The 12,739-nt window shown below is 38.1% G+C and overlaps 1 protein-coding gene across 1 annotated transcript in view; it reads left to right on the forward strand.

Annotated features, from left to right (window-relative positions):
• Positions 1–12,739, forward strand: part of RGS22 (regulator of G protein signaling 22) — a 62,587-nt gene that overhangs the window by 22,862 nt on the left and 26,986 nt on the right. The window contains exons 9-13 of the mRNA XM_027814168.2: positions 712–892; positions 2,510–2,649; positions 3,171–3,276; positions 5,123–5,248; positions 6,823–6,924. Of these exons, the coding sequence (XP_027669969.2) occupies positions 712–892; positions 2,510–2,649; positions 3,171–3,276; positions 5,123–5,248; positions 6,823–6,924 (655 nt within the window). The remainder of the gene's footprint in view (positions 1–711; positions 893–2,509; positions 2,650–3,170; positions 3,277–5,122; positions 5,249–6,822; positions 6,925–12,739) is intronic.

The following is a 12,739-nucleotide window of genomic DNA, read 5'->3' on the forward strand; positions in this document are numbered from 1 at the left end:
TTAAGCTCTAGACCATCAAACACCCCCTAACATACAGGACTACCCCACTACCTCTCCTTCCTTGCCTATCCCTTCTGAAGAGTTTATAGCCATCCACTGCAGCACTCCAGTTGTGCAACTCATCCCACCGTGTTTCCAAACTATGCCGTAGTTTTCCTGCTGCACAATGGCTCTCAGCTCCTCCTGTTTGTTGCCCATGCTGCGTGCATGGGTGTAGATGCACTTCAGTTGTGCTATTGATCTTGTCTCCAACCCTGGCATGCCACCCCCAGGCTCATCTCTACCGAGTCTGGGTTTATTTCCTTCCCCCTTCAAACCTATTTTAAAGCTCTCTCAATGAGCCCTGCTAACTCCTGACTGAGGATCCTTTTCCTGCTTTGAGGTGAACCCTGTCTGTTGCCAGCAGGCTTGGTGCCGTGTAAACTGGCCCTTGATAAAAAAACCCAAAATTCAGCTGGTGATACCAGGCCCAGAGACAGGTGTTGATCTCTGCATTCCTCCGATTACACGCACCATCATTCCCTGCAACTGGCAGGACAGAAGAAAACACTCCTTATGCTTCTGATGCAGTAAATCTTGATACAATAAATACCATCATGGGGAGAATAAAAAAAAAAACCAAAAACACCACCCCCCCCCCCGCCAAATCACTCAGTATTTAATGTTTTGGGAAAGTCCTACTTATTAGCTTTTTTTTTTTTTTTTCCCTAGGGCTCCCAGATTTCGTGTCACTCATTCAACAGCAATAGAAACTGCCAGTGCAAAACTGAAGCTCTGGCACACATACCAAGAGAGACCAAGGGTGGACATTGATCCTTTTCCACAAATAGTATCACTTCTACCATTTACACCTAAATCTTGTGTGCCTAGGATAACACCTTCCCTTCCTCAGGTAAGTAGGACCACAACACTGAAAACCAAAGCCTCGTCCCATCAAAAATAATGATAAAACTCCTTGAACTCAATGGAACAAGAATTTGGTACTTTGTTGTTAGAGTGTCAAGATTTAGCAAGCTGGTCTGTTGCAGATGTTTGTATATAAAAATGCAACAGAATATTACTATATTTTATGCAATGGATTGCTAAAAAATGAGTTAAATTACCTTCTCAGTTACATTCTGGCTATTTAATAAGCCTTTTGGATAGATATTTTAGTTCAAAATACTCAGAACTGCAAAATAAGTACCTAGCAGTGCAGATTCTGTCTTTCAATCAGCTTTATCTTAATACAGAGTAGTCCTTACAACTTCACTGCAGTTATCCTGAATCTACCCCTCATGTTTGTAGAAAGGGCAGAGTTCTGCTCATTTTCTATCACCACAGTCCTTCAATCAGCTACATGTGATTTTTGCCTTCTCAGAGGGCCATGAGCCACACAAACAGACCTTTTCACAGCATCTAGCTTGCAGGTGGCCAATTCAATTTTGACTCTTCTCCTTGAAAGTCTGAATTTGAGAGGTAACTGCAATAAAAGCTGCAGGTTTCCAGTAATGCAGTGTTAAGCCTCAGGGAAGAAGGTACTTGGAGATTGTGAATCGAGACTGTGGTTCCAGTATCAAGAACTGGGTGGGCTATGCCACAGATCTGTTCACACACATCTCTGTTACTTTGAGGTGGATAGTTTTAGACTATGATTCTATTTGTAAAAAAGTTAATTCATGGAGGCAATGGAGGAAAAACAGTGGGATAGATTTCCTGTTCAGAAGAAGTTGGGTTCAGGAGCCAGATTCCTGCTGATCACAGCAGGAATGGGAGCCAGAAGCAGCTGCCTCTTAAAGACTAGTTCTGGCTTCACAAGGTATGCTAATGACCCAGGACTAGCTGCAGGTCAGGCAGACAGGATCCTAACTCTGCAGGTTTTCCAGTCCCTGTTGAGTTCAGCCCTTGAAGAAAACTATGACCTGGCACCTATGAACCTCACAGAATCAGCTGATGGATTTCTTCTTGCTGCTTTTTTCTTTATTCTTCTGTGAGAAATCTGGACTTTGGAGTCTTCCAGCTGCACTGTGCTTGCAAGAGCTTAGAATGAGCAGCAAGTCTGGGTCAATTTCTGAGGACACTATGAATGCAACTGTTGTCTCCAAAAAGTCAAAGCATGATGTTGTTCAAAATAAGTCAGTGATGGTGTGGCAGAATGCCCCCTTTCTTTCCCAGTCTGAATGAATGTATCTGCCTTACAGTGAGCTACTTCATCTTAGGAAAGATTCACAAAACACGTTCACATATTCTTCACCTGACATCCTCTGTAATTCTGTAGAAATGCACGTAACATATTTCTACCCATTAAAAACATAATTTTTAAGCTATAGTGGATATTAAGGTATGCTGAAAGATCTTGCAAGATATTCAGAGAAGCTTTTTGCAATTTGTGGTTTTACATATTGTGATTGACAAGGAAAAACAGTTCTGAAAGCCCTTGAATGTTTTTGAGTAGTTAATAAGAACATTAAGAAAACACAAAGGTGGAAAAATGATCAGAATTGCCTTATTTTGCTGTTATGCCTTTTAGAAAAGTAGAACAAAATCACCAACAACTTCATTAAAACTAGCTATGCCAAATTTCTCTTCGAAGAGATCATCAAGATTATCACCTACCCTGCCATCAAGTCAAAGCCCCCGAAAGGATGACATTTCTAGTAGTAGAAAGTGGTAAGTACAAAAATCCCTTGTACATCTTTCCGCACACCAACATACTTTGAATATTTATGAAACATTTTTAGAGCTTACTGTTTTAATGAATACTTTAATAGAATCATCTGCTTAGTGAAGCACAGTTATGGTACAGATCGCACGCATGGAGAATTCCTCCCTGGCTGATTAGTTTCTTGTTTGTTTGTGCCACAACAGGAAAAAAACTATTTCTCCAAATACAAGTGTTTTACACTCTCTTGTGTAAAGTTGATATTCTCTACATACATTAATCTTCTTTTAACCCATTCCAGTGCTCGCCCTCAAAAATATTCCGTGTCAGTAATTTCCACAGGGCCACATGAAAAAGTATTCCTCTACTTTTTCGCATTTATTATAAATTTGAACTCCATGTACTTTTTCCTCTACTATTCACTATGTCATTTTGCCTCTCTCATGACCCTTCATTGTTGTTTATTTTATCAGCAGTCCTAGTTTTTTCTTAAATATGTATTGAAGGTTTTGTTTGTTTGTGGATCCAGGCCAAAGTCAGTGAGCAGAGACATGATTCAGTGCATAGCTTTGGATGACACTGAAGACTCAAAATACCAGAGTCATAGAAAATACACCTATGCTGAGCTCCTCCCTGTAAGTACTACTTGAAAATATTAGTTGTCTTGAGTCACGGGTTAAAACACTTTATTCTGTAATATTAAAGGGGAAGTAGTCAATGATGGGGAGAAATTGGTTTGATTATGTGAATGTCAATGCCTTATGCAGAGGTATAATTAGAATATCAACATTTTCTGTGTGGTATCTGTCACTATTTGATAGGAAATCATCACACATACAGAGGTTTATTTTCACTAGAAAGCGTTGATCTTCTCCATGGTGACCATGTGTTCAGTAGGCTATTATGGAAAATGTACTGGTTAAATGTTTCAGTGGAATTGTTGCATAGGAATGTATACCAGACTTACAGTGAAAATTGAATCTACCCTAGAAAGTCATTAAAATAGTAAAACTCATAAGGGGAAAATGCATCACATGTACAATTCCTCTTTATGGCTTGTGTACTTTATTCTTTTCTTTGTTGAATTATTGCCTGCTAAGCAGGCTCTCAATCCAGCAAGCCTCAGGAAGGACAGACTGCACAGAAGAGCCTTTGCTCAATAACGGTTAAATTGCTGACAAATTGAACACGTGAGATGTCAAGATCTGGCAATTTAAAATATATCCAAAACCTTTCATGTTTGTGGAATGGTCTCAAAACAGTCTGCTCTTTCATGGAGGTATTGATACCCATGGCCTCACAACTAAAAAAACCCAACATATTATGAAATCTGGGCCTGTTTACACATGCATGGAGTCTGCTGATCATTTGAGCACGATTGATTGTTTTTCACAACAAAATCATACTTTGTTTATTACTTCACTGCAATAATTTTACTTCTTTGTTAATTTTGACAGAAGAAAAAGCTAGTCTTTGCATTTAGGGGAAATTTGCCACCGTGAACTATTCGTTTTTATACACCTTCATCATATACTTTCAAAGTTTCCCTCTGGCTGAGGGAGGACAATGCTACCCATTTACACTTACAGGGCTAGACTGGAACCTACAGTCAGGGCCCAACATTTGACATCACAAATATGATGCAAAAGGGAATGCAGGGATTCATAGTTTAACTTCATATGGGGGAGGGGGATCTTCCTACTCTGCCTTAGAAGTCTGGCTTCTCCATCCCTGTTACTGTTTGGAAAGAAGCTGGTTGTTAGCCACCACACTCATCTGCTCTCACTTCTGCTATCAGAGACAGCAAGTCAGCCAAAGTTTCTCTCTTGTGATAATCAGAAGCTAATTTACCTTTGCAACCTCCTCTGGATACTCTGTGAGTGTTGTCAAAATGGATGTACTCTTCCTTGAACACTCCAGGAGCTAGCCACAGTAAAGCGCATGGATTTCTTGCCCCCTAAAATGCTCATGATTTTGTTGCTGATGTGGTGTAACCCCAGGAGACATATCTTTTGTTCCATGCTAGTTAATTGTTTTGAAGCTTTACCAAATAACCACCTGTTAACTTCTCTTAATTCAAAACATAATAGGCTGAGCTGAGACAACTTTTGACAGCTCAGTGATATGGTTTAGTATCATTGGAATTCCCTGGATTCACAGCTAAAGGGTTAATGATAGAATTAAGACCAGGTTTGTTTTTCTGTTTGAAGTATTGAGGAACCACCTAAGGGATGTTATGGCCATTTTGCTGCTCTACATGCCTTCACTCATCAGACTTACTCCATTGGATGTGACTATTTAGTGGGAAAATGGTATGGAGAGCTATGATCAGTTGCATATGTTGTAGAAAATGGAGCCTAGTTTCTTGGGATGAAGATACTAATTGAACACACTGCATGGCCCTCCATTGTAATGTACTGACATTTGAAAATAATGAAAGCCTCTTGTTTCTTGCTGTATAACTATACTTTTTTTGTCCAGGGGAAAAGTGCTGCTGGCAGTGTTGTCTTAAGGGGATCAAGAATGGAAAGCATGCTGCAGTCTCTTTATTTGGAGAACAGAGCAGGCTACTACTTCACACACTTCTGTGAGAAGTCAGGGAATAAGGTATGAGCATTTTCCTACCCTGTGATAATTTAGTCCACAATTGACTGAATGCCAAGTTTTAGAGGGCAGTCAGACTGGAAAAAAAAAAAAAAAAAAAAAAAGGAGAAAGAAAGATTGATGACTGGATGACTTATTACTTGTGAGACTCCAATCCCTCAACAATAATAAACTGTTCATGTGTATATTCATACTAATGACAGGTCTTAACCAAGCTGTCAGATCTTAACTGTCTCAAACCTATTGGAAATCTGATTGTACCATCAGGGATAAAAAAAGACTAATCATTTTTAAAAACTAGCCTTTAACTTGGCAGAAAAAATGAGGCCTTAACCCACAAAAACATCTTTTAAAAAGATGGAAAATTTGCTAAGCTATTACTCATGATAATCTCCCTCCTTCTTACTTGTTGGGTTAGTGATGTCCAAAATCTCTAACGTTTTAAAAACGTTCTTCTGCTTCCATGAAGCTTCTTGGATTTCTGAGAAACATAGCACTATTTCTTCTCTGCAGTCAGCAGATCCATCATTCATTGCTGGGTGTGAATTGAGGATTGGTTGGAACAAGTTATGAATCTGAGTCAGTGTTTAGTGGCTTTGCAGAAAAATTGAGTCTTTAGGGGAGATGTGAATGCAATCAAGATGGACATCTGTTTCACTGCTGGCACAACCCAGAATCCAGCAGCAGTAGCTAGAAATGTCTTTGGCTACTAGAATGCAAGAGCCAATGTTTCCAAAGCTGGATACCTTCAGCTAAAAGTGTTAAATGTGTATAGATAGATATCTAAACAAAAGTAACTTAGTTTTTCATCAGAGATAGGCACTCACCCACATGTCCTCTAGCCTTTGCAGGTGCCAGGCTCCTTTGAAAATTTACTTAAGGTTTTGTCTACAGCTGTGGAGCCTGTTTCACTCATATGCCGGATCTGGCAGGCTTCAGTTTGTGAAGCAAAGTTCCTTGCCCCTGTCTTTTTGGAGCACTTTATTGTCCAGTGATGGGGTTTTCAGGGCATTTTAAAGATCAAAACCCCATAAGTACATGATTAAAACAAAGAACTTGGGGAAAGATCTAGACTCCTTCTCCTGAAAGGTCTTTTGATGTTTGTTTGAATTTATGAAATGAGGCCAAGCCTCTGTGCCTCAGAAATGCATGTAATAAAAATGTAATGATAGCCCCAGTAACATGTCAAGTACACAATATTTAATTGTTTTGGTTATTGTTGCAAAATGCTATTACACCATGGCACAAATTCTGTGTGTCCATTATCAGCATTTCTTATTTAGTACTGGCTTTATGCCGTTGAAATGTGGTTACTCTTCAAATGTTAACTACAATATTAACAATTTTAATGACCAATGATGCATAAAGGATACAATAAAAGATATAGTATCACAGTGACAATGCTATTAAATATGTTGTCCTTCTGCCAATATACAACAGAAGATTAAATCCATCTTAAATTGAGCTTGATTTATGATGACCCCAAGGAGCTAAATAATTACTTGCATTGGAAAGTCAGCCTTTTATAAAGCTGTGATTTTTGGGTAGCAATAACTTACAATATTTTTCATCTCTAGTTGTGGAAGAACAGTGTGTACTTTTGGTTTGACCTACAGGCTTATCATCAGCTATTCTACCAAGAAACTCTTCACCCTTGTAAAATACGCAAGCAAGCTCAAGTAAGTTGTAAATAGTGTGTTTTCCCTTCACAAATATATTTGTTCATTCCCTTCACAATTACATTTATTCATTATATAGACTGAAAAGAAGATAGAAATTAGAAAAGTTTCCAAATCTTGACAACTCATGCTGAAGTAAATCTGAGTTGTGGACAATAAAAGAAGCTCTTTGGAATGTTTCCATGGAATTTCTTGATTTAAATGTTAAACACGCATAGTTTGACTTCTAGGCTCTGCTGTCTGTTCCCAGTCTTATCTATTATACTCAGTTTACCTACTCTCCCCTTTGCTACTCTGTCGTATTTGGAAACTGTCTGCTTAGTGTTAACATCAGAGATAATATTTTTACTAAATCATGTAAATGTGCTGCACCTTTCCTTCCATCTCTCATGTGGATTAGACTTGCAGGTCTCACAGTCCAGACCTCAGATAATGACCTTAGTCATGAAAATAGGTCTTTCAGTTTGCAGTCCTGTTTTTCTGATTTTCAGGGTACCATTATGCTCTCTTCACAGTTGTCAACCCCACACCCCACCCCCATTTGATCTTTAGAGCCTCATTTACTGTCAAGCAGCACTGATATTTCCTACAGATGAGCATACACTTTAAGTCAGGGAATAAACCAAAAGTGAACTGGTTCACCACAGCCCATAGGTGCTGATGGCTGTCACTGAGCACAAAATAGTCCCATACTGCCAGGGAAGGAGGCTGCAGTCATGTGATATCATTAGAAGTACACCAAGCAACTTTTAAAACCACTTTGTGAAATGTTGGTCTGTTTTTTTCTCTGCAAACTTTGTGTAGGAGTATATCCTACCTGCATATTTCAATATATGCTGTAATAGAGCAAAGCTACTGCATATGTCATTGGAACAAGTATCTGTAGAGAGCAGTGGAGAATAATATCTTTGTACAGCTTATGTTAGTGAGCATCTGGACTTCCTTGAACTTTTCTTCTTTTCCTGCACGGAGGTTTTACTGGGACAAGTGACAGAATTTTGCATACTTGTCCAGAATTCTCACCTGAATCAGTGTTGTTTGTACAGAAACTCCAAGCAGGGTCCAAGGCATGGACGACTCCTTCTCTCTTGTCACATGTTGGCCGACTTGAACTGCTACCTTATTTAGTTGTTTTCCTCTCCAGCTCTACTTACAGCCTGAGGCTGAGACCAACTGACTGTACTCCACTAAGACTGACTGTCTCCTGTATCTGCCCAGGCCTGTGTGTGGCTAGGGACCCTGCTCACAACAGGCTTGCAAGTTAATCACATCTAGACTGTGTCTTCATTTTCCTATATGTTTTGTTGCATGACAGATCTTAGGTTACGGTCCATGATGGTTTTCAATTTGGTTTCATTTCACTTACACTCTTACGCTCTTTCTGCAGTGGTTGCATGGCTGAAAACTAAGGCTCCGGTCTTTTTTACTTATCTTATTTCCAGTGCCGGCCTGGTGGTGACAGCAGAACATTGTACAATCAGTATTACCAGGCAATTGTGGAGCGCTACATACACATAGCCATTAAAGTAAATACATCAAAACGAAATACATGAAACTGTTCCATTAGCATAACTAACAGCTGAAATGTAACATAACAAATCAACACATGTGCTGCAACATTTGGTATCATTCTCAAGCTTGCCTTTTAAGGCTACACAAAAATTGTTCTTGTTTTCGTTGGAACACGGTAAAGAGTCAAGCTGCAACCAATCTACAGGATCTGCTTATGGAAGAGATGCCTTCCCAAATTCTGCACTCACCTTTGGCACAATAAGATACTCCTAAGAGAATGTGAATCACATTCACACAACACATTGTCATATATATTTTAGTATTTATTACAGAAAGAGACATCCAGAGTATTCTGTACATGTTCTGCCTGCTTCCTGTTAGAAACAAGAGCAAACCTGGATTGCTGTCTATCTGCTACTCATTGTTTCATTTGTCAGGCATTTTTATTTCAGCTTTATGATAGAGTAAGGAAATGCATTCCAAGGTGTATATAAATTCATCCAAGCAAAGAAATTATGATGAGAATGAAATCTGATGGATAAGAACAATGATGAATACTGGTAATCATCCAGGAACGTATATGGTTATTCACTATAAACTTACACACAGAAGTGTAAAATAAATTGGGAAAGAAAAGCAATAAAGAAACACATATCATAGTTTTCAATAAAAAAATAGCTATTTAGAGTTAGAAAATTTAATACAGTTATAGGAAGTACAGTATTTTAACACTAGAATCAATTTAGATAAAGGGAGTTACCATCACTGTGAACTTTTAGGGTCAGACACAAGATTTATGTTAGTGGAAAGTGATGATGGGGGTTAAGGCAATTTAGCCTTTCTATTTAAGACCAACCAGTGCATTGTATTCTTTCAACATACGATTCTGTCAAGCAGCTGCACAAGGCCCTCATTTGGATCAGAGCAATATCTATGCTTTTGGGCAGCAATATAAGCACTCAAGCACTTGGACTTAAATGTTTTTGTGTTTGTTGTAGTCATTCTGAGATTGCTTACCAAAGCTGCCTCATCTGGGGATAAATTCACACCAAAACCCAAGGCTGGAACAATCCCTGATTTGGAAAGTCATAAATGAGACCAAGGTCTTAATCTGAATTTCCTAAGCATTTTGTATCTTCAGATTTGTGCCATTATATGTAATTTCAAGATGCAAACTCTGACCAGATTTCCAGACAGGGTTTTGGGTTCAATCCATCACTTATTCTAATAGATTTATAGAAAAAGGTATAGCTGGCAGGTAGGAAAATTCTTTGTGTTTTGCAAAAAGAACAAAACATCAAATAAATTATGATGTGCACTTGACGTCACACGCTTAAAATTTTTGTATGAATCTAATAACGTTTAAGTTCATTTAATCTATTTTTTCCTGTTTATACTTTAGGAGATTAGCAAATGCAAGTTTCACTGTTCCACTGAGATTCAGAAAACCACAAGAATTCCATGACATGGGAGTCAAAAAAGGCTATGAATATTCTTTTTCAAAGGATAAAATGTATTTTCCCCCTATACCTTACTAACTTTATTGCCCACTGTTGAAGGTTGTGAACACTGACACTTTTCTGCCTTTTTAGCATGTCTAGAATACTTTCCAGTTGATTTTCCTGCAGTCCTTGCATTCATATCAGTGCAGATCTACAGATGCACCTGAACCCTCAAGCAAGGGAGACAGGGATGAAAGCTCCTTCTCATTTCTCCCCTATCAGCAAGTGCATGCATTCAGTTTCTCACTTTGTGATACTTTCTACTCGGTGAGTCAAATCCCATAGCAATGGATTCTTACAAGAATTTAAGCAAAAAGATGGCATCATGCCAGATCCTCAGACACTGTAAATCTCTGTCCTTCAAAACTGAAGAGGCCATCCTGATTACAGCACTATGGGTCTGGCTGGTCCTTTGAGTTTGGAAAAGTGCACTCTTATAGGTAGCTTAACCAACTCTAAAATTCTGCTTCACACCAGCCCTAACTATTTTTTCTTGAAAAAAAAGGTCTGTCTTTACTATGTTGCAGGTTTGCATGTGAAATTATACAGGACTGGGGGTACTTCTGCAGGTAAAGCAGATACGGCAATATATAAAGACAGGGTTTATGTGAGCAGCTTGTCAATAGTGTTTGGCCAAAGTTTCCTTAGTCTGAGCAATTTCTGACTCTGTAGGCTGATATTTTTTGTCAGCTCTGAAGAAGAGTAGCAAATATATGCAAGTTAACCCATTTCATATGAAATCATGGGGGAAAGAAGAGTTCCTCCCAGTAAACTTGTGGAGTGTTTGTTTCAGCTTTATTATTAAAACTATGCTAAAAACGAGCAGTCATTTAAAAAATCAGGTTAAATGTCTGTTACACTATTGAGGACCTATCTTGGACCCTTTTCACTGATATACACACACCCTGTGTGGTTTTATGAGTCATAGCAGGTGGAGCAATGTAGCCCTAGTGACGAATACAATTGTTAACCCCCTCTTTAAAATGTCTCTTTTAAAAAATGCCACATTTCCCTGTCATTGGACTGGTCCTTTCTAATTTGGCTGTTTTATACGTTAAATGATTTGGATCAGACTAGAACATGATGTAACTGAAAATTTAGTAGTGTTAGGGTTCTTCAAAATAACTTCCAACTTTTGAAATCACTATGAATCTAATTAATACTGTGTTAAATCTAAAATTATTTGGGGATTTGCTGAGAAGGGCATAATTTAGGATAAATGTGGTCTTGTTCTTCAGCTAGGACTCTTCCTGTAGATGTCCTCACTCTCTGACCTTACCCTTACACCTGGAGGTCTTTACTGCACTGATAATATGGGCCACAATAGCCACAAACCATCTTTGCTTTCAGCGATTAGATCTGTGTAGAAAGGGGATGGAATCCTGCACAGATGGTAAATATAGTAGTCGCAACACGTTCTGACTGGGGGATGGATGCCAGCCATCATAGCCCTGTATTCCTCAGCGTCCTGGTATCAGGGGAGTCTAAAGGGTCTGTTTCAAATTTTTAAGGTGCAAAACAATCGGGATGTAGGCTGGTACTGTTGCTGCTTGAAAGAAAGAGTCTTATAAATCAGAATTTCATTCAAAACAAACAGAAACATAATTATTTAATGTACTCAAATATTCTCCTACTGTGTTTGAAATTTAAACCCAACAGTGTTTTATTAGTGTTTGAACACAGAGTAGATGTATTATTTTCTTCTTTTTTACTGCTTTGTACATCTGCTAGTTACAGCTGGATTTTAGCAACATAAGGAAAATGAGAATTATCAGAAACCTGCATCCTTCATTATCAAAACTGTGTGATAATAAATAGTGAAGACGGGCTCTCCAGTGCCATCCTAAAGAGAAATTCTGATTTATGCTACTAATCTGATCCCCTGTCCATGTATTTGAAAACTAGACTTTGACAATATGAAGAGAAAACATTTACATGTATATGAAATTTATTACATAAGCATCCTTTTTCACTTGAGTTCATAGCTGCACTCAGAATCATGATGTATTCGAAAGATATTCTGGCATGTCTTCTTACAAGATATTCCTGGAAGAAAGTGTTTTTCTCTGATTTTTCAATGTGGGTTTTTTTTTTTTTTTTGTAGCAATTTATGAAACATTAAAAACCCAAGAATTTGACTTAGGGGACTATTTGGAAAAAAAATTCATCTGAAATAAATAAAAAAAATTATACTTCAAGAATGAGCTGCTAGTGAGAAGGAAGCATTCTCCAGGTTCAGTTTTCTTCTGTTTGTACATGTTAAATGTCAAACTATGTGCTTCATAAAAAAGCAGATGGTAATCCTTGCTTTGCTGAGGATTTAGACCTCAGTTGTGCAGTGGTATCTCCTGTTATGGATCCTGTAGCATGATGGAGCTTCACTAATATTGAAGAACTGTGGAAGAGAATCTCCATACAGAATGAAATCTTATAATTTTTCATTAATTTTAACTTTAAATTTACAAATTCCCATCTATTCAGAAGAAGTAAAAACCCCTCACAAGCTGACCCAGCACATATTCTGCAAAACAACAATACAACTTCATGAATAGTGCAGTTGCTATACTGATTGCGGTTATCTGAATTTAATTAAGAATAAACCACATACCTCCAAGCAAAAATTACATTAAGCATTATTTTGTGATCTAACTAATTTAACAAGTAGGAGTAAAAATAGTAGGGAGGTCAGTTATGGCAATAACTGAATTTTGGACGAAATAGTATTATTGGTAAAACAAGGCAGGTGTAATTAGATATACATTCAGAATATACAGCAGGGCAGTGGGGACAAATATGCATTC

The sequence above is a fragment of the Falco cherrug genome, chromosome 3 (assembly GCF_023634085.1).
Source record: "Falco cherrug isolate bFalChe1 chromosome 3, bFalChe1.pri, whole genome shotgun sequence".
NCBI classification, from domain to species: domain Eukaryota; kingdom Metazoa; phylum Chordata; class Aves; order Falconiformes; family Falconidae; genus Falco; species Falco cherrug.